A 23,102-nucleotide genomic window follows, 5' to 3' on the forward strand; every position below is an offset into this window, starting at 1 on the left:
TGTACGCAGAGTGGCCATGTCTCTCTACCTGATATGCACAGGGCTTGTGTGAGGGCTTGTGCGGGACGGCAGCCCTGCCTCCAGAGCGGTGCAACGGCAGCTCCTGCTGGGAGTGGTGCCACAGTGTTTTCCTCCCAAGGGTTTCTGAGTGCTTTCTTGTTTGAAAAATACCTTTACTTAGCCCTCACATTAAGTTGATGGTTTGTTTAATAGGTATTCCTGGAATTTTTTTCAGCATTTTGTAGATGTTGCTTTATCGTTTTCTAGCATTGAGCATTACAGATGAGAATTTTTTTAAGTTTGTTTATTTTAAGAGAGAGAGTGCGAGAGAGTGCATAGGCTGGGGAGGGGCAGAAAGGAAGAGAGAGAATCCCAAGCAGACTCCATGCTGTCAGCACACAGCCTGAGCCAGGGCTCAAACCCATGAACGGTGAGATCATGACCTGAGCCAAAATCAAGAGTTGGACGCTCAACCAACTGAGCCCCTACACATGAGAAATTTTATATAAAGTTTTGCTCTCTGGAAATTTATAGAGTTTTAAGATATGCATGTGCATATGTACGTGTGGCTGTGTGTGTGCTTTACATGTTTGTTAACTTGTGGGACATTTAAATCTGAACATTCACATCTTTCTTTACCTCAGAGAATTGTAGGGTCTCTTCATCTTGTGCTTAGCCTCTCTTTTTTGAAAATCTGTTGTTGCTTTTATCAATTTAATTTCTTTAATTTTTATCTATTAATTTTTCTGTTTGCAGATTTGGTTGTATATTCACATTTTAAATTAGCTACTAGATTTATTCACATCAGTGGCTATTCTCAAGGCCTCTCCTCTGCACAAGGCAATTCACTGCAGCATTCTGTTGTGCCCAGATTTCAGGACCAGTGGGAAGCCACACCCCCTGGCCCCTCCCTCCACTGAGCAAGTCAGGAAGGGGCCTCAATGGAAGCAGAGTAATTTGGTGATTGCAATGCTTTCCTGACAAGCCTTCCCCTGACCAGCCTTTAAAAATAAAAAATAAAAAGTAAAAAAAAATCTCTGGATCTGTGTGTGCCCTTGAACTTCCCTTACTTCGTACTTTCTTACTTAAACTGTGTAACTTTTCTCTCCAACCCCAAATCCATATTAGAAGAAGGCCTCTCTGCATGTAAAACTGAAGTCTCCAGTCTTCTCAGTGGAACAATGAAATAGTTCTGTACCTGTTGTGTGAGTCTAACATGCAGCCTAAGAGGAGAAGGGCAATGTTTACACTGTTAATGCCGTGTTCCCTGCACAGTGCCTAGAGCTCAGTAGGTACACCATACAAATCTTGTGAACTTTTAGACATAAGCTCTTCTGGAAATAAAAATATTTATATGCTTTACCCAATAATGTTTATTCTAGAAATTTATCCTAAGGAAGTATTCAGGGATGCTCAGGGTTTTATGTACAAGGATGTTCATGGTACTTACAGTTGTCAAAAATGAAAGTAACTCAGAAGTCCAGCAGTACTTATCTAAAACAATATATATGCTTGTCATGGTTGAATATTTAATATAAATTCTTTTTTAAAAATTCACACAGAGGTACAATCTCCTGCAATCAGTAAAACCTATTTTATCTTAACCAAAGCATGGCTTTTTTATATACCTTAAATAGGATAACTGTCAATCCTGCCTTCATATTGCTGTAATTTTTAGTGATATTGTCTAACATTTTTATTTTTTTTATTCATGTTACTGAATAGTTTAGAGAGAATCAAATTTTTTAAATCTAAGAACAAATAAATGCAGTTTATTTTTATGTAATCATAGTGGACATTCAATAAATACAGAATGTTTTTTATTCCAGAAAACAGCTCCTTGAACATGGTGAGGTAAGGCTTTCATTTTAATCTCTGCTATATTTGTGTGTTAAATTCTAGTTCAAGGGTAATTCACAAAGGTACTGCCTTGCACTGTCAGTCGTGCTTCTGTGGTTCAGCACTGGTAATACATTTTGGCAATCCTTCCCATGCTTCCGTCTGCTCTTTTGAACAGTAGGAAGGATTTGAAAACCAGAAGGCTCATTGACGACCACGGAGCATAATTAAATTACCTTCATTAATTCATTCATTCTTTTATCCGTTCAATAATAAAAGCATTAAATTCCTAGCCCACTAAGCCTATAGCTCTAGTCAGCTAGAGCCTATCCAGGTGGATACCCGTGGCCCTGTGACTGGTGGCCTGCTGCCACACATGGACTTGATGGTCAGTCAGCTACAATCTTAGCAGTGTTCCCGGACACAGAAGGTGGAATAGCAATGTTTCTGCCCTCAAATGTGTATAGTTTTTCAACAGACATGATGCAAACAAGACAACATTTTATATGGTGCTAAATTATTTTGTGGCATATGAAGAGAAAGCTCATCAGGGGCTAGAAATAAGATTTCCTAAGTATTAGCACTTTGAGTCTTAAGGGTAAGGTCAAATTTACAAGAGAGGGCAATTGAATTTGAACCTAATGAAAACAACCTATAATGATAATGAATATTTTATAGTAGTTACTATGTGCCATGTACTGTGCTGTTTAATTCTCATAATATTATTCCCACTTCACAAATAAGAAAATTATGTTAATTAGATGATAGTAGCTTTTACGGAGACAAACACTAACATTTCAGTAACTTAACTCAGTAGAAGTTTAATTGTTTGCTGACATAAAGTTAAAACTAGGAGTTCCTGGTTAGCAGGTGGCCCTCCAACAGGCAGTGATTGAGGAACCCAGATTCCTTCCATTTATAGCTCTGCCATCTTCAGCGTGTGGCTTCTGGGGCCCATGTACTTGTCTGCCTCATGTCAGCACAGGAGAAGGAACAGGGAAGAGCCTGCCCTGGAGGATCGATGCGCTGGTCTGCATTGAATCAGCAAAGGAGAAAGAAGAGGGAAGAGGGTGCTCTGGAGGTTTTGTAAGGGCTAGGCCTGGAAATGGAAATGTGAACTTCCTGCCTGCAGCTGGAACTCAGGCATGCGGCCACGCCTGACTGCCGGGGAGCTTGGGAAATGAAGTCTAGCTGCCTGTCTGAGCAGAAAAGCAAAGAGGTCTGGGCCACGGAGTGAAGACCTAAAGAAATTAAATAGCTTTTGTCAGGTCTACAGCTATTTGTTACTAAAGCTTGCATTTGAACACTAGCAGTCCGTCTCCAATGCCCTCAAAGTAGTAGTCAGCCCTTACTGCGTCCTGTGTGCATGGCATTTTGGGGAAGTGATTTATGTCTCTTTATAACTTAATTCTCACAACAACCCATTGAGGTAAGTACTATTATTTTGTATATCTTACAGGTGAAAGAGAACTGAGGCATGGAGAAATTGAGTAACTTAGGGTCGCAAAGCTGAAATGACCTTAGCTTTGTGGAACCAAGGGCCATGAACCCAGGCCATGTAGCAGCAGAGTCCGTGATGTTAATCGTTCACCACATGCTACCACCTAACGTGAGCTGCTCTTATGCAAGTCAGCCATGTCACATTGTCCACTTTACTTAGTGGCGCACATTCATACTTCATATTTTATTATACTGTATTTAAAACCCACCTTGGGGCACCTGAATGGCTCAGTCCATTAAGCATCTGACTCTTGGTTTCGGCTCAGGTCATGCATGATCTCACAGCTCATAGGTTTGAGCCCCACATTGGGCTCCACGCTGTTGCCGCTTGGGTTTCTTGCTCACTCCCTCTCTCTCCACCCCTCCCCTACTCGCTCTCTCAAAATAGATAAATAAACTTAAATAGCAAAATAAAAAAAATAAAATCCACCTCTTTTTAGAAACACAGTATTCCTTAATTTTCTGCCCTCATTTTTCACATTTCTTTTGCTTTCTTCTTGTCTTTCGTTTCTCCATTTATCTTTTTTTTACCCATTTTAATTTTTTCTGTTAACTCTGTATACTAATCTGCTCAATCTTTATTATGTGCACCTGTACACCAGGTCTGTGCATTCATGGAATTTAATGTATAGTGGAGGAAGATAAGCAACGTGAACACCTCATTATATGTGCCATGACGGAGGAAGTAGATAGACCAGTAGTGCAGAAGAAGTGATTAAATCTGTGTGGAGGAGATAGGGGTAGTTAGGGAAAGATTTTATTAATGACCTTAGAGGAGGAGTTTTCCAAGGTCAAAGCATGTGCGTGTATAAGGAAGCCATAAAGTAGTAAGTTATGTTCAGAGCTGCAGGCAAATCAGTATTGCTGATGCATGGAGAAGGCAAGAAGTAGCAGGAAACGACCCAGGTTCAGACTCTGGTGATTTTGTATGCAAAGACACTGGACTGTCTCCTGGACTTTATTGTTTAGGAGAGGTGGTATAGTCAGATCTGAGTTGTAGATATTTTCGCCCTGTTGGCAGTAGAGAGGATAGCTTTTTATTTATTTTTTTATTTTTTTAACGTTTATTTATTTTTGAGACAGAGAGAGACAGAGCATGAACGGGGGAGGGTCAGAGAGAGAGGGAGACACAGAAACTGAAACAGGCTCCAGGCTCTGAGCAGTCAGCACAGAGCCCGATGCGGGGCTCGAACTCACATAAGAGAGGATAGCTTTTTAAAAGGCAATCAGAAGTCAAGCAGGCTAAAAGATAGTGATAGCAAATCTGTTAATTTTTTTAAACTAAAGAGAGTATATTCCTTGCTTTGTGCCAACCCTCTGAATCCGGGGCAGTCCACAACCTTCACCTCATTAAATAAATCCCTGGGTTACCTCTGTAGTGTCATGATAATTGGCAAACTTTGTTAGATGAAAGGATTCTGTGGTGATTTTTTCCTCCCAATTTAATGTATTTATCTGTGTTTTATTTATTTCATAAGTTGGTTTCTTTTAACCAATTTTTCTATTTTATGGGCTTAGAAATTGGTGGAGTACCTAGTAATTCGCAGGAAAGAAAAAGAGGGGAAAGAGTTAGAAACAATATTTATTGCCAGAATGTTATAGTATCAATGAGGAGCTACTGTGAAGATAGGCGAGGGAGGGATAACACTGAGGGTGTTCAATCCTGAATATTCTTTTGACCCACTCATACCTCCTTTTGTCCATGATGGCCAGTCCTGTATCAGCCTTCACTCTTTTCCCAATCCCTAACCAATTTCATTAGTTTATATTTGATTCTTTATATTTTAAGTACGTTGAGTTTGTGTTTTTTATCATAAGTAAAGTTTTTCTACAGCCAGCCAGAGAGTTTTTTGTGACATACAGCTGAAGCTGTCTGAACCAATATAGAGGTATCCTATTGAAGGAGTGAAGTAATACAGAATTGGGGGGAGAATTACTTCTTTTGAAGAAATGGATTGAGTGATATATGTTGGGGTCTGTACAAGTCTGTGTCCCTGGACTAACAGAACCATGTGGTTGATAGTGTATTGTTTGGAGAGGAAGTACAGTGGTTAAAGACACAGACCTAGGATCTGGCTGGCCTCACATCCTTGTTCTTCCATTTACTGGCTTTGTGATCTTAGCCAAGTTACTTTACATCTTTTTGGGAAGAACCAAAACAACAGCAGTAATAACAGCACTTAGCTCATGTGGTGGCTATGGGATTAAATGAGTTCCATGTAAGATACTTAGAATAATGCCTAGTATAAGTTAAACGCTGTGTAAATTCCCACTTTTAAATTTGTGTGCCTTTTGGACCTTTTGTCTGCCCTCTGTTTGTCTGTGCCGGTGAAGGGCATCCCTACCATGTTCTCAAGACATTTTTACATTGTTGTGGCAGGTAGTTTTGACCAGGACAATCTGCCACTTGGACTGGCCTTCCGTACTTAGTCTTTGTTTTCTTTGTGCTTGGTAGCTGCTACTTCACACTTTACCCAGTTGGCTCACTTACTCCAAAGATGGGTAGTGAACAGTTTGCTGGGCTTCTCTTCTTTCCTTGTTTCCAGCCTCTAAAAGATGTTGTGAGGATTTTCCTAGTTTTTTATGTGGACAGAAGTACTAACGAATTGACAACACTGTACATATAGTACAGATTTTTGGACTGTACTTTTTTTTTTTTTAAGTTTATTTATTTTGAGAGAGAGAAAGAGCCGGGGGAGGGGCGGAGAGAGGGATGGCCCCATACCCCCAGCACAAAGCCGGATGAAGAGCTTGAACTCACAAACTGTGAGATCATGATCTGAGCCAAGATCAAGAGTCAGATGCTTAACTGACTAAGCCACCCAGGCACACCTGAACTGTACTTTTTAATTTTTTTAACATTTATCATTTTTGAGAGACAGAGCATGAGTCAGGGAGGGGCACAGAGAGAGAGAGACAGAGAATCTGAAGCAGGCTCCAGGCCCTGAGCTGTTAGCACAAAACCTGACGTGGGGCTCAAACCCACAAACCATAAGATCATGAACTGAGCCAGTCAGATACTTTACCAACTGAGACACCCAGGTGCCTCCTGAATTGTACTTTTTGACTGTAACCTTCTGTCTTCCATTTGGTAGTTAAAAAGAAAGCTATTTGATAGTTTAGAAGGTCAAATAACTGGCAAGAGAGCTCCATAGAAAGTCAGTAGCCTGTGAGTAGAAGAGTGGTTGGAGCGTGTGGATGACAATAAAAAATAAACATAAGTGGTGCCATTTGGGATGGCTGTTCTATGTCATGCACCCACAAAAAGCAGTATGCAGGGAAGATAAGGAAATGGTAGGGATCTTTCAGGTCTCCCCATGAAAGCAAAGTCCTTTCAGCCTTTAGATGATAGAGGAAAGTCAAGAAGAATTATTACTTTGGATTAATTTTGGTCACATGAGAAGTTGGTCCTAAGAAGAAATGATGGAAAAATAAAGTAGAAGTGATGGGATTTAGGAGAGACCATGATAGTCTCATCTGTGGCTCAGAATAACCAAAGGAAGGCATATTGGGAGAAGTCATGTGTACTTGCATTAATTAGACCATATCTATGGTAGTCTATTTCTAGATGCCACATTTTAACAAAAACATGGGTAGTTTGTACCATGTCCAGAGCAAGGGAACCAGAATTGTGGCAATACAGAACAGTGATCCAAGTTTCTGAATATTTTGCTTAAAACTAGAAAGCTTTCTAAGGGTAAAGGTGGGGTTAGTGCAAAGTCATGATTACAGTATTTGGATAATAGAGAACTGTCATGTGTGAATGGGTTTAGACTAATTTTGTGTAGTTGCAGAGATGTGGAAATTACTGGAGACACTGGTTCAGTTTTAGAAAAGATTTTCTAACATTTTCAGCTATCCATAATTATAACAGGAACTCCCTTTGGCATATTCCTTTTCAGGAATTAGTGAATACCCAGTTCTTAGATTTATAGAAGAGATCTCTAGTTTGGATAGATGATTAAAGAAGATGGCCCCTGTAATCTACCAATCTGTGATTTAATGGTCCTAAACAAAAGGACCTATTCGGGTATGAAATACGATGATGTCTTTTGTTCTCTCCACATCATGTCCATGATTTTGTCTAAAGAGGAGTTTGACTAAAGAAAAATGAAGGGGGCACCTGGGTGGCTCAGTTGGTTGAGCAGCGGACTTGAGCGTGGATCATGACCTCATGGTTTGTGAGTTCAAGCCCTGTGTTGGGTGCTGTACTGTCAGTACTGAGTATCTTCAGATCCTCTTTCCCTCCACCCCTCTCTGCCCCTCCTCACTGGCACTTCCTGTCAAAAATAATTTTTAAAAAATTTAAAAATAGGGGCGCCTGGGTGGCGCGGTCGGTTAAGCGTCCGACTTCAGCCAGGTCACGATCTCGCGGTCCGTGAGTTTGAGCCCCGCGTCGGGCTCTGGGCTGATGGCTCAGAGCCTGGAGCCTGTTTCCGATTCTGTGTCTCCCTCTCTCTCTGCCCCTCCCCCGTTCATGCTCTGTCTCTCTCTGTCCCAAAAATAAATAAAAAACGTTGAAAAAAAAATTTAAAAAAAAAATTTAAAAATAAATAATTTAACCAAAAAAAATGAAGGATTGATTTTTTTTTTAATGTTAAGTTTTGAGAGATAGTGTGAGTAGGGGAGGGGCAGAAAGATAGTGGGATAGAGAATTTGAAGCACGCTCCACCCTGACAACAGTGAGCCCTATGTGGGGCTTGAAATCACTACTGGAGCCAAAGTCAGACCCTCAACCTACTGAGCCACCGAAGTGCTCCTGAAGGGTTGATTTTGAAATAAGTCTTCCACGTTCCAGCTTTGGGTTGAAGAATTATGAAAAAATTAGCAAATTCCATTTTTAAACATCTTTACTGAAAAAGGAAAAAAATACAGCTTTGGGCACAGTTTTGCATTCTGTTTTGTATATAAATTATATATTTCTAAATATAAAAATAACATTTTAAAAATTTTAGAAAGTTCAGGAAAATCCCCATTCAGGAATAACCTCTGTTCACTTTTTAGGTATATATTTTTATAGCCTTCCTCCCTACCCCCCCATGCGTGTGTGTATGTGTGTGTGTGGGTATATATATGTGTATATATATATATATATACACACACACACATATATATGTGTCTGTGATATATACATATATGTGTGTGTATACATATATGTACACATACATACACATGAATGTTTTTCACAAAATTAATATTTTGTACGTACATAATTTTATACACACTGAAACTTCTCCATGCCATTATATAATTTTCTAACATGTAATCTTTAATGGCTCTATACATGTGGTAAGTGTGGTGATTTACTTCTCTATATTGATCACATAGATTGTTTCTATTTTTGCTGCTAAAAATTCACTTCAATGATCATCTTTGTAGAAGCATTTTTTGTCTTGATTATTCCCTTAGGTTAGAATGGAAATTTAACTCAGGGGGGTTGGCTCCTTAGTAGTGTCTTGATAAATATTGCCAAATTACAGAAATGTACCAATTAATTATTTCAGTGTATGTTTCGTGGCATCTTCTCTAACACTCAGCATTGATTTAATATTTTTCAATTTTATAGATGAGGCTATCTTTAATATTTAATTTGAAAATTAGAACATGAATATTCAGTTTCCACTTTCGGTTGCATTGTTTTTCTAGTGAAGAATCGGTTGATATTTTATGAATATGTCTGTTAGAAAAGTTTTGTCTAAAACCTCTGCTCAGTAGGACCCCATCTTAATAAAAATGGGGAGTCCTAATCAGTACAAATATTGATATATGTAATTCCACTACTTTAACAAAATTGTTTTGCTATGTGACTGAATGACACACAAGTTTGTGAAGCACCGCATGTTTGTATGTGTCTGTGGCTCACTCCTTCACCTTTTGTGGGTCTTGTTCAAATACCACCTCTCCCATGAGGCCCACCCTGATGATCCCACTTGCAGTCTCAACTGCTCCCACCTGGGGCCTCGCTCCACGCCGTGTCCTCCCAGTCTCCTTTCCTTGGTCCAGTCTCTTCTCCACTGAACTTACCACTTTCTAATAGACTCTGTAATGGATCCATTTAGTTGCTATGACCATGTTTGTTTCTCCTTAATAAATGTTCTAAAATGTAAGCCTCCCAAGGGCAGCAGTGCCTCACTGTTGTTTGGTTCACTGCTGTATCCAGAGCCCCCAGAACAGTACCTGGCATATAATAGGCATTTGATAAATCTTGTTGAATGAATTAATAAATATTAACAGACTTATAACTCAATTAAAAGATCCTTATCCTAGCAAATGATAATAGTTTTAATATATTTTATAATTATTTAAAAATATATAAAGTGAAATTGTCATTTTTTTTTTGTTTTTACAGCTGATTTTTCACACATTGCAACTGTTAGCGTTCACTGTCCTTGCCATTTTAATTATGAGGCTGAAGTTGTTTCTAACACCTCACATGTGTGTTGTAGCTTCCTTGGTGTGCTCTCGACGGGTAAGGCATTCATCCTTGTGTAACTGTACTGTAGTAACTATAGTAACAGCAGGGTAGTTGCCATGGCTTTGCTGAGTAATCCAAAACATAAGAAAACTTGCTTTAAATTATTTAAAATGTTATTTCATGATTAACTCTGAATAACAAAAGCAACTTTGAGTAGCTTTGAAAATAATTCTTAGATTTTAACCAATACTTTTATGACAACTGAGGAGGCACACTTTCCCCTCTGGTTAGTATTCTGTCCACATAGTTTTTTAGAGTTCAGGTCTGTGCAAGAGTTTCTTGACGCATCAAAACTGTCCTCAAATGTTCTAATACTAGAGTAGATACAGGTGAATTTCTCTAGTATTGTCCCGTTTGGCTCCAAGGACCCCTAGGGAAAGTTGTCAGTTTGGGAGTTCTGTTACCATTATATACAAAGTAGCTAGAATTTGGGGACCAGTGCACTTCTAGAAACATCTTACTTAGCTTTGATGATAAGAGTCTTGTCTTAGAATATCATAATGCTTATTTTTCCAGGAGGAATATGTGTTTCTACTAGTGGGGTTTCCATAGATGACCGCCCCCCTCCCCGCCCTGTGAAAGGCGGATGTTACAGGATTTAGTTCGAGGATGTTCCATTATTTTGTGATTTACTGATCTTAATCCTTGGTAGTAAATCAGTACTAGAAGGGTAAGGTGTATTTCTGCCTTAATTCTTTTGAGAGGAAAGAAAGTTCCATTTTTAGTGGCCCTGTAATTCCAAAATATTTACTATGTGTAAACAATAGGTGATGGCAGTTCTGTATATTATTAGTGCATTGATCATATCAAATGGTAACCCACCTTGGTTAAAGTAGCAAGGTGAGAGTTTCTTATTGCCCTATAGCACTCTTCATATAAGATTAAAAATAACTGGTTTCTTTCATTTCAGCTCTTTGGCTGGGTTTTTTGCAGAGTTCGCTTTGAGAGTGTTATCTTTGGCATTCTAGTAGTGATGTCAATACAGGGTTGTGCAAACCTCCATAATCAATGGAGCATAATAGGAGAATTTAATAATTTGCCTCAGGAAGAACTGATACAATGGATCAAATACAATACGAGACCAGGTATGTAGCTGTCTAGTTATATGTATAGTTAGTAATATACACACATTTAAAAATACACACACATGGTGACATTTATACACTCACAGATTTCGAGCATGCTAATTGCAGCATCCACCAAATCAAACCCTTTCAAAAAACAATTGTGTGCCCTCTTTAAATGCCTCCTAGATAACTCAGGAATTTTAATCAACATGGGGAATTAATGATTGTTCACAGTTATATATTATAACTCTGAGATCATTATTGTATAAAGAAATCTTTAATAACAAAATTCCACACCTAGTTACAGGCCATTGGAAAAGGTACTTCTGACCATGGGAATGTCAACAGCACTCCTTCTCCACTTCAGTCAGTGCTGCCTGTCTGATCCAACTCTGTAAAACCAGTTGCGCACAAGAAGAGTTAAAATCTCAGATATTCTTTTTTCTTCACTAAATCATTTCAAGGAGTTGAGTATAAATCCTACTTTTAAATACTCTAAAATATCATTTTTAGCTTACCTTTTTTTCTTCCTATCTTTATCCAGAACCACCTCAAGCAAAGTTATTTATTTCATGTTGAAAAACCTTTCCAGAGAATTAGTGTTTTCTACGGTATTTTCTATAACTAATCTATAATCTTGTCCCAAACTATTTTTGGTATTTAGTAATTTTTTCTGGCACTAGTTGTTCACTATGGCTTCTTTAAATTCATCCTGTGACTCCTTGGGTCAGTTTCCTCTTATCATTTATTTGACAGTTGCCATTTTACTAATTAGACATCATTTAAGTAAGTTTTACAAGCTTCAGCTCAGATAGTTGGTTTTCAGAGGTGACAGTACCTAAATTGCCGATAGCTGCCAGGACGATTTAATCAGAATTTTTAAATTAATCCTTTTGTGAATTTTCCCTATAGGAGTACCAAGTGTAGGCACTCCCTTTACTCTCCCTTATCCCTTCCCAGTTAGATATTTTTCCCAAGCTTTGCCGGGTACCTACTTTCTCAATCTTGAAGTGTGTCTTTCTTTGTTCCAGTGTTCATCTTGGGTTCCTGGCAGAAAGGACCTACCTTTGGCAACTTCTTCTAAGATAACTCTCACAGACTCCCACCTCAGTTTTAGCTGTGTCTTCTTTGATCTTCTTATAAGTCTTTTTTTCATCCTCATATTATGAGTTCTTTTATGGTTACCACATGTGTATTAAAATCAGCATGATGCTCTATAGTATGGGTGAGACTAGTGCTTACGTTCAGGTCCCCCATGTAGGGTTGTATAGATTGTGCACTGTGCTCAGTTGAGAGGACAAGTGAGAACTGAAATCCAGCCCATGGTCTAATCACCAAGTCATGTATTAGTGAGACTCTGTCAAGTCAGAAGGGATCTTTTTTCTAATATGGTCAGTCGAGTATATGTGGAAACTTCAGTATACATATAGGAAAATATCATATTCTTTCCCCCACCGTGTTCATATTTATCTCACCACCTCGAGTGAAGAGTATATAGAGCATTTCTCCCCATCTCTGCCACAGATCGTTGTTCTTCGGTGATTACAGCTCTTGCTGAGCAGGCCTGCCTCGTGTCCTCCTGATAACTGTGGCCCTGGGCTTTGGGTCCCTCTAGCCCAGGTTTTCTCCGCCTTGACACTATTGATGTTAGGGAGTGTCCTGTGCATCACAGAGTTTTAGCAGCATCCCTTCCTCCTACCCACTAGTTGCCAGTAGCACCTCTGTCCCGCACAGCGAGCCAACCAAAAATGTCTCCGGAAGTTGACCACATGTGTCTCTCGGAAACAAAATCATCTCTGGTTGAGAACCACTGCTCTGGCCTAAGAGCTTTCCATCATTAATTATTGAATCTTGTGATAATAAATACACATTTCTATATTGGTTGACTTAAATATTTGCAAATTTAATTCCTATGTAGAGATTTTCTTTTGACGTTACTTTTAGAATACTTACTATATTTGCAAGCGAACAGTTATTTACAGTAGACCTGAATGACCTGTCTTGTTCTTATTAGTGATTTTATTATGCTGATTAAAAATGATAATAACCTTCAAAATTATATAATAATGTATTATACAACAGTGCCAGGAGGTCAGCATTTGGTCTTTTTGTCTTCCAAGAAACTACAGTTCACAGCCCATGAAGGTCATTTTAAAAAATGTAGCATGAGACTTGCCCTTTGTAACAGTCTCTCAGTTCTTAACATTTCAGATTATCAGGACGAGATATGAAATTTTGTAGTATCATCTTTACCTTGAGCTTGACCATGGCAGGAGGCTGTAGTGAAGCAGCTAAGAGGGTGGGCTCGGACACTGCCGAGGTGTGTGGTCTTGGGCCGGTCACTCTCCCCTGTGATGTCTGTTTCCTCATTTACAAAACAAGAATAACCTATAGCCCACTTTATGGAGTTGTGCGAGCTAGATTTTTTTAATCCTAGTAAAAATATTTCACACAGTTCCTCGCGCAGAGATAACAAAGTTGGTTCCTATTATAGTCGACAATATTGAGCAAAGAATAAGAACGGTGCCAGTGATGATTATTTAAATGTATTTTGTATTCTTAATTTGAGTTCAAATATTATAGATGAAAAAGAACCTTTGTTCTCTTTAAAATATGGCATTAAGGAATATATTCTTGCTTTCCAGATGCTGTTTTTGCCGGTGCCATGCCTACAATGGCCAGTGTCAAGCTGTCTACCCTTCACCCCATTGTGAATCATCTGCATTATGAGGATGCAGACTTGAGGTTGGCAACTGATTGAAATGTTTCAACTAGACACGCTTACAACTTATATCAGCTCTTAGAAATAGGGAAGGTTTTATACACATGCATATGTTCTCATCTTCATACTCATGATGGTAGTTGAAAAATGTGTAATAACCATCCAGAAAGTATAATTATGTGCCTGTTGACTCTAAAGGATGTTTAATAAACCTCTGAAAAAAAGGAAAAAGGTTAATTTTTCTCAGAGTGAAGATGTCACATGACTAGCCTGCATGTGTGTCTCTGTTGAAGTAGAACTGCTAAGTACTAGTCATGGCAGATGGGATGGGTCTGGCCCATGGGCGTAGTTGGCTAGCCCTTGCTCTGGACTCCACAAGCCCCTCTGCCTGATTTAAGAAACCATTCTTCCTCTTATTGGTGGTCTATACCCAGTTTTTTTTAAAAACAAAAAAAAATATATATGAAATTTGCTATATACTATATGCACTTATGAACATTTAGGGTGTTTTTTTGTTAGCCAGTTATGAGAACTCAGGTTTTTACTGAGGTGTGAAAGTTTTGTTTTCCTTCAATAACTGACTTTAAAAATTATTTTAATCATTTTAGTAATTGTCAGGGTAATCTTTTCCTGTTAATGCATCTTTGGCCTATTGTTAGAGGTAACATTTTAAATTATTTAAAGTTTTATGTCTGGTTGTGGACATTGGACATCCCATATGCTTGAAATTTTAAGAAATTCCCAATGCATAAATAATTGTTCAGGATTTCATAAAAACACCTGTTTAAGGCCAAATCATCTTTCGTACCAAATTTTGGTAAATAATCCAGTTTCTCACACTTCCATTAAGATATTTTCTCTACCTGACTGTTACACTAGATGTCCTCTATCTCAATGTTGGATTGGCTACATTTCAACTTCAATTCAAATGCTTTTCAGAGCTTCTACAGATGAAATTATCTGTTGAAACGTTTCCACTCGTTCAGCCTCTATCTGAATGTGTTCCATGAGCAGATTAATTATTTTATGCATTATACAAAGCAAATTTTTTATCCTGAACTATTATCCTGCTACCCAGCTCTAGACTCTAAACCAGTTTATATCTGCCCGTTCCAGTAAGCACTAACAAGCAGTATATACAAAATTCCAACCACTGTAAGGTTTAGCACATGCACAATTAAGTAGGAATGTGGAAACTGCTATCCAAAAATAATCTATGCTATCCCCAAAACATTCATGCTGCTTGAGGTCAAATATATGAATGCTCTATACAGTGAGTATTAAGATTTTGATTTGCTAGCAAAATTTCTCTAGTCTATTCTAATTTATTTTAAAACATTTAACTTGTGTTTTGAATGTAAAGGGCCCGGACAAAAATAGTTTATTCCACATATAGTCGAAAATCTGCAAAAGAAGTGAGAGATAAATTGTTGGCATTACATGTGAATTATTACGTCTTGGAAGAGGCATGGTGTGTTGTGAGAACTAAGTGAGTATGAGCCCTGTGCTATACAATATGGAATATTTTTAAGCCACAACTGTTTTACTTTATTATAGTAGTTGTGATTCTTTAAGAATTTTTATTCTAAACAAATTCCACTGAAATACTATTGTGGGAGGGGTGCCTGGGGGGCTTAGTCAGTTAAGCGTGTAACAGTTGACTTCTACTCAGGTCATGATCTCATGGTTCTTGGGATCAAGCCCCATGACAGTGTGGAGCCTGCTTCCGATTCTCTCTTTCCCGCTCTCTCTGCCCCTCTCCTGCTCGCTCTCTCTCTCTCTCTTTCTCTCAAAATAAATAAACTTAAAAAAAAACACTATTGCATTTAAAATCATTTCATGTAGAAAAGTAAATATCATTTAAAAACTATAGTGTGTTTTAGCTTCCAGATTTTTTCATTTAAATTTAGCATCATAATGTAGCTTTCTTTCATAGTGTTTGAAATTCTTAATGATAATTTTTATTAGATGTGTGAAATAAAGATTTGAATTTACAGCAATAGAGACAGTAGCATTCTGTTATTACAAGTGGATAACATTAAATTTATAAGACTTATGAAAAAAGTTTCAGATAACTCAAGAGAAAAGAGTAAAAAAACATTCTTAAGTATAGTTTCTAGAAATGACAAAATTCTAATAGGTTATCTTGAGGCCTTTTTTAGATTCCTTGACTTAAGAGGTTCTTTGCCATATTAGGCCTAACAAATAAGAATTTTCATTTCTCCTGTAGGTAATTAGGAATTCAACCATAGAACATTTTTGAAGAGCTAGGTTCACAAGTTTAGTAGCTAATTTTTCATCTAGTTTTAATATCTAATAAATATATCTAGGAAGAAATGGCATCTTGTAAAAGAAGCAGAAACATAATGTATGTGTACATCCATTAATTTAAAATTTAATAAGACAAAGTAGACTTCAGGACAAGGCATATTACCACAGATAAAGATGGACATTTTATAATGTCAAAAGAATTAGTTCATCATCAAAAATATGTAACAGTTCTAAAATGTATGCATCTAGGGGCGCCTGGGTGGCTCAGTCGGTTGAGTGTCCGACTTCGGCTCAGGTCATGATCTCGCGGTCCGTGGGCTCGAGCCCCGCATCGGGCTCTGTGCTGACAGCTCAGAGCCTGGAGCCTGTTTCAGATTCTGTGTCTCCCTCTTTCTCTGACCCTTCCCTGTTCATGCTCTCTCTCTGTCTCAAAAATAAATAAATGTTAAAAAAAATTAAAATGTATGCATCTAAACAGAGCTTCAAAGTGCACAAAACAGAAATATGCATAATTAAAAGAAAAAATAAGCAAATTTTTAATCATAGCTGGAAATGTTAACTTTCTCTACTAAGAAAATTAGATAAAAAGAGTGTAAGGATTGAAAGATAGAAACAACAAAAAGTATCAAATAGCCTGACCTAATTGACTCTTTTTTTTTTTTTTTTTTAATTTTTTTTCAACATTTATTTTTGGGACAAAGAGAGACAGAGCATGAATGGGGGAGGGGCAGAGAGAGAGGGAGACACAGAATCGGAAACAGGCTCCAGGCTCCGAGCCATCAGCCCAGAGCCCGACGCGGGGCTCGAACTCACGGACCGCGAGATCGTGACCTGGCTGAAGTCAGACGCTTAACCGACTGCGCCACCCAGGCGCCCCTAATTGACTCTTATAGAACAGTACAGGAAGATATATTCTGCAGAATACACATTCTTTTAAAGGGCACATGGAATTTTCATCAAGAGAAAACACATGCTGGGCCATAAAAATGGCTTCAATATGTTTAGAAGATTTGAAGTCCTACAGAATTAAGTTAGAAATTAATAATTAGAAATCTAAATATAGGTATCTAGTCAATCCATACATATTTGGAAATAAGGCAGTAAACTTATGGATAACTTACGGATCAAAGAAAAAATGCAGAGAAAATTTTAAAACAGTATTTTTTTTTCTTGAATGCAAAACCAGGTGTTTTCAACAATGTTGCTGATCTAACTGGATATCTGTATCAAAGAAAAAGTGAACCATGACCCATACTACCCCATACACAAAAATTAACTTGACATGGATTGCAGAACTAAATGTAAAAGTTAAAATTAAAAGATTTCTTGGAATACAGATCACTATCCATTATTTAAAAATGAATAAATCGTTCACATCAAAATTGAAATCTTTTCCTCAAAAGATATTGTTAGGAAAATGAAAAGCCAAGCCATAGACTGGGAGACAATATTTGCAGAGCATGTATCTGATGAAGGAGACACATATTTTGTGTATGAAGAAATTTTATAAAATAATACATTTATAGCACAATTGAAAATGGACAAAAGACTTGGACAGACATAATTCACGAAAGAAAATATGTGAATAGTAAGTACATGAAAAGATGCTCAATATTGTCAGTGTTCAGGGACATGCAAATTAAAACCACAGTGGGATACCGTAACATATACTATAGAACAGATAAAATCTTAACAAAAGTACCAAATATTGGCAAGGATGCTAGAAATCTCCCACATTGCCAATGGGAGTAAAAATGATACAACCACTTTGAAGAAGTATTTGGAGGCTTCTTATAAAAATGTAAGCATATCTCTGGCCTATTACTCAGCAATTCTACTCCTTGGAATTTAAACAAGGGACATGAAAATATCCATAGAGGATGTTATAGGAGCTTTATTCATAATATCTCAAACTGGAAACAACCCAACTATCAAGAGAAAAATGAATAAACATGCTGTAGTATGTTCATACACTGGAATGCTACTCAGCAATGAAAAGGAACAAACTACTGAATTGTAAAAAGGATGAATCTCAAAAACATACTGAGTGAAAGACGCCAAACACAGAAGAGCACCTACTATGAGATTCCATTTTATCAAGTTGAAAATATGCAAAACTCATGGGAATAAAAACCAGAATAGCAGTTGGTTATGGTGGAGCAGGGGGTGGAGGTGGTGGTGGGAATACTCTGTAAAGGGATTCAAGAACTTTTTTTCTTTTTCCTAGAAGAATGACAGTGTTCATTATCTTGATTGACATGTTTTTTATATGGGTGGATGCATTTGTCAAAGCTCATGGAGCTGTACACTGAGATCTGTGTGTTTTTACTTATGTAATTATGTAAACAACTTACTCTAAATATACAAGTAAATATTTATGCAAAGAAGAACTCTTCTAAAATTCTGGTACTTAGAAAAATATTTTTACAGCTATCACTAATAACCTTCTGAGAACGGAAGGAATAAGTTGTAAAGAAGGAATAGCACATTTTCTCTCAAGGCAATCTTTTTACAAAATTGGCTGCTTTTGCTTTTCTTCACAACTCTGTTCTATTAAGTATCACATACTCCTTACCTGAAAGCCCTAAGGCTGTGTGACATTTAAGGAAAATAATGAAAAGTGCGAATTGGATTTTCTAGTTTGGGCAAACTGGATTTAGGAGTTATTAGTCTGTCTAAGGCCCTAAGAAATTGAACATAAGACCCATAAGAAACCAGTTTTGGAAGGAGTTCAGTTAATATTGGCAGGAAAAGGTTGAGTTAATGCTCACAGATATTACAGTTATAAGAATCGGGTGAAAACACAGGTACTCTTCACTTTGCATGGTACTATATTAGGTGAAACTTGAGCATGTCAAAGCTGTGTTCTTGCTTTGCATGGTTCCATGGAGCTCAGCGTCATGTTAACTGATGTGTATTGGAACTGTGTCCTCTAAGAGTTACCATGGCACTACTCAAAGCAAGGACATAGTTCCAATATGCAGATGCTTCAGTTAACAGGATGCATGCAAAGTTAGGTTTAATGGTATTAAAAACAACTATTTGAAGTCTCTAGAAAGTGACACAAAAGCAGGGAGAAACTTGAGAAAAATTTGCTCTTGAAGAACTTCTCTGAATTTGTGACCTTCAAACCTAAATCAAACAATGTTTAGTAATCACAAATAAGAATGTGACTGAACACTCAAATCAAAAGGCAGAGATTAGTAGTAGACTGAATACAAAAGCAAAATCCAACTATGTGCTGCCCGTTAAGACATGCATTTTAAGTACAAATACATGTATAGATTGAAAGAAAAGGGATGGAATTGTTATCACGTAACACATAAAAGCTGTAGTGAATATAAATATCTAGAATATTCTAGAAAAGGCAAAACTATATTGCAGAAAGAAGATCAGTGTTTACCTGGGCTAAGTTTGGGCGAGAGCACTGACTGCAGAAGGGCTCAAGGGAACTTGTTTCAGTGCTGGGGATTTTCTGTATTACGATTATGGTGGTGCTTACACACCTATACATATTTGCCCATATTTATCAAACTTTACTCATAAAATGGGTACATTTTATTGTATATAAATTGTATACAATATAGCTATTGAAAAATAAAAGTCAATTTGGGGTGCCCGGGTGGCTCAGTCTGTTAAGCATCCAGCTCTTGACTTTGGCTCAGATTATAGTATCACGGTTCATGAGTTCAAGCCCCACATCAGGCTCTGTGCTGACAGCACAGGACCTGCTTGGGATTCTGTCTCTTTCTCTCTTTCTCTCTCTCTCTCCCTCCCCCCCCCCCCCCCACTCATGTGCTCTGTTTTTCTCTCTTTCAAAATAAATAAACTTAACAATTTTTTTTTTAAAGTCAATTTCGTCTGACTTCTTCCCTTTACTGACTCTCATGTGGGGTTATTCTCTAGTGGGAAATATTATCCCAGGCAGTTGAATCATAGAGCCACCCCAAATAGGAAAGGGTTGAAGAAAACAAATCTGGCAAGAGCTTTCTTTCCTCACCTTGGACTATATGTTTTCATGGTAATCTAAGTTAGATTAAGCTCAAAAATATGAAATTCATCAGGAATCAGATTAGCTCTCCTTTAATTTGTCTCCTACTACTCATGGCCCTTATGCTTGGGTGGTGACACCACTTTGAAAATATATCTATTTATATTTCATTTTGAAAATAAATTTTTAAATATGTATTTCTGAATGTATATTGGACCTTTATTGGTAGGCTTAATAATATACTGATTATTTGCTTAAGTGGAACAGGAAAATGCAGCATAATTTCATTTTTATCTCTAAATGTTGAACTGATATTTTTTTTAAATGATGCTTTAAAACCTTTATTAAATAAATTAGTCTCTAACAAACTTGGAGCTACTTTATAATTTACCTATTTCCCCTGTATCTGAATGCATTTTTAATATAGGTATATATGTGCCTTTTTTTTTTTTTTTTTTTTAGGCCTGGGTGCAGTATGCTGGAAATTTGGGATGTGGAAGACCCTTCCAATACAGCTAATCCTCCCTTATGTAGCGTCTTGCTCACGGACCCGAGGCCCTACTTCACCACAGTATTTCAAAATAGTATGTACAGAGTGTTAAAGGTTAACTGACAACGAGATTACCTATCACACTGTGATGCAAGGAGGTGTGTAGAAAACCATCACTTTGGCTTATTTACATTAAAAGAAAATCACAAGCTTTAATAAGGGATCCTTAAAAAGAAGATGATAAAAATATTTTAGTTATTCTGATTACTAAAAGGTAAATTGTTTCATTGTTTTCCATTGAATGTCAGCCTTATTAAGCTTGTTATTTAAAGGACGAAATCATCTCATTCTGCAGAAACGAATGTCCATCTTAAAGTTTTAAAGAAAAATACATGTAAAAGAACAATGAGATTTAATAAATCAAGGGGAGATGTAAGTCCTTTTGCATCCAACTAGGTGAATTATTTCAGATTTTCTCTGGTACCAGCATGTACCAGCTGAAACTCTTTAAACCACTTAGAATATACTAATGCAGTTTCTGAAAGACACTTCCATAAAATCCTGATTCTGATCACAACTTCTTTACCTCCATGAGGAAATTTGTGTGTAACCACGTGTCTGTTAAGGTTGTTTTTGCTTTTACTAACCCTCAGGAAAGATCTTTATTAGCTTTTAATATTTTTTTTATCATTTCAGTTTAAATATTTTTAATAACAACCTATTTTATAATGTTTTGTATCTCTTGAAATTTATTTACCCAACCAGATAGGTATTTTCTATTGATTAGTTCCCAACCTAAGTTCAACAGGTTATTAATCTATCTTTATAATCCAGTGGTTTTTCTTTTAACATCCAGATAAAATAAAAATTGCTATGGTACATGACCAACTTTTGGGGTTAAACATAATCAGAAAAGAAAATCTAGTTAAATTTGTCATATGAGATTTTAAGATTCTAGATCCCAAATGAAGCAAAGGCATTTTCATCTTGACAGCCCTGTAGCTCATTGGACATAGTCTTTCTTTCCGATTACTATCTTTCCAATCGCCATCTTTTGTAATAACAAATTTCTAAATCCTCATTTATGTTTGGGTTTAGATGAGGACATTGATGTTTTTATAAATCTTCTCCTCCAATATAAAACCTATGCAACAACAGTGCTTTGGCAGTGGGAAATAGTTATCTTGAAGATGTTGCCAAACGCAAAGACTGTCTGTGCTTGATAGTAAATATGCCACATCTGTAGTATTTTAGTATCTATCTGCTTTAAGTTAATCATCTCAGAGTCTTTGTAATTCCCTTATGTCCTTGGCCCTCTACAGTTGAGATAACAAATGACTTAATTCCATAGATTAGTTCATGTATGGTAGGTAGGAGATTATATTCAAGAAAACGAATAAAATTACTTTTCAACTTTTATAATTGTAAAATACCTCATTTAATACAGGTTACAATACTGCTAAGAAAGCATACCACATTTTATCAGTATTTTCAAGTAACTGGGGCCTAGGTATGAGACAAAAAAGAAAAGGGAGACTTAACACCTAACATTCGTAAAAATTAAAATACGTTTTGGATGATGTTTTCATAGGAAATATTTTTCAAACTTTGGGAGAACTTTTTAAAAGAAGAGCTGTATTACCTAATAACATATTTTATACAAGTGTACTTACATGTATTTATTATTTTCAACTTGTATAGTTGTCAGATATTTTAACACAGGATGCAGAGCAGCTAAGAAAGTAAAACATTTTACTATTTTAGCATTTTCAAATAAGTTTTCGGTGTGTAGGGCAAAGAAGGAAAAGAGACATAGCACCTGACATTCATAAAATTAAAGTAACACATTTTTGATGATATTGGCATAAAAATATTTTTAAAGAAGCTGGTAGAATTCAACAACCAAAACAGGGAAGAACAATATTAACTAATTAAATGTTTCATGCAAATATAATGTATTGATATGGATTTGTGTTACTTTCATGTACTATATATTTTTAAGAATTAAAAAAGCCCTTGAAGATCCTCTGTGTGTTTTCTATCTTTTCTCATCCTTTACTAAGCATACATTTTGACCTTGAAATAAATCTGGTATGAAGGTACAAATCATAGGTTCCTAAATTTATTAACCATGTTTACATTGGCAATGATCTTTCTTAGCCATTTAAAAACAATTCTGCATCGTCTCACACAGAAGTCGGGGTATTGTGAAGGAAATAGTGTGGGCTTTGTAACCAGATAGGTCTAATTTTAAACCCTGGCATTTGTTTTTACTGGGTATATCACCTACCGTCCATTCAAAAGGTATTTATTGAGCCCTTACTATATGCCAGGCACTGTGCTAATTAAGCTTGGCCATGTCACATGACTATGAACTTCAGCTTCTTCACCTGTAAGTCGGACTCTGTAAATCAGTTCTGTAAATGAGAGCCCAAACTACCCACTCAGTAGCATCATTATGAGATAATGTAAGATAATGTAGTAAAGTGTTTGGCACTTACAGATGTGCACTCAAAAATGTTCCATTGCTCCTTCTCCCCGTTCACCAAATAACCAGCTTAGCAATATCAAGTTACATGGTTGGTTATTTCATCTCAACATTTCAAAGAGTTCTACCTTTATTTTCTGTCAATAAAGAGGAATACTGGGCTACGCCTTACTTTTGTACAAATAATGCTATTGGCCTCTCACCTGCATATACTGAATCGTTTATATCTTTGAAATGTGAAGACTGTGCATGAACACTG

The 23,102-nt window shown here is 37.0% G+C and overlaps 1 protein-coding gene across 1 annotated transcript in view; it reads left to right on the forward strand.

The window, feature by feature from the left end:
- DPY19L2 (dpy-19 like 2) overlaps positions 1–22,381 on the forward strand; it is a 97,071-nt gene extending 74,690 nt beyond the window's left edge. Inside the window, exons 17-22 of the mRNA XM_040472275.1 lie at positions 1,830–1,854; positions 9,689–9,808; positions 10,725–10,899; positions 13,527–13,626; positions 14,967–15,092; positions 20,328–22,381. Of these exons, the coding sequence (XP_040328209.1) occupies positions 1,830–1,854; positions 9,689–9,808; positions 10,725–10,899; positions 13,527–13,626; positions 14,967–15,092; positions 20,328–20,478 (697 nt within the window). The 3' untranslated portion in view covers positions 20,479–22,381. The remainder of the gene's footprint in view (positions 1–1,829; positions 1,855–9,688; positions 9,809–10,724; positions 10,900–13,526; positions 13,627–14,966; positions 15,093–20,327) is intronic.
- The last annotated feature ends 721 nt before the right edge of the window (positions 22,382–23,102 follow it).

Source organism: Herpailurus yagouaroundi, unplaced genomic scaffold (genome assembly GCF_014898765.1).
Source record: "Herpailurus yagouaroundi ecotype Mexico unplaced genomic scaffold, PumYag 100, whole genome shotgun sequence".
Classification (NCBI taxonomy): domain Eukaryota; kingdom Metazoa; phylum Chordata; class Mammalia; order Carnivora; family Felidae; genus Herpailurus; species Herpailurus yagouaroundi.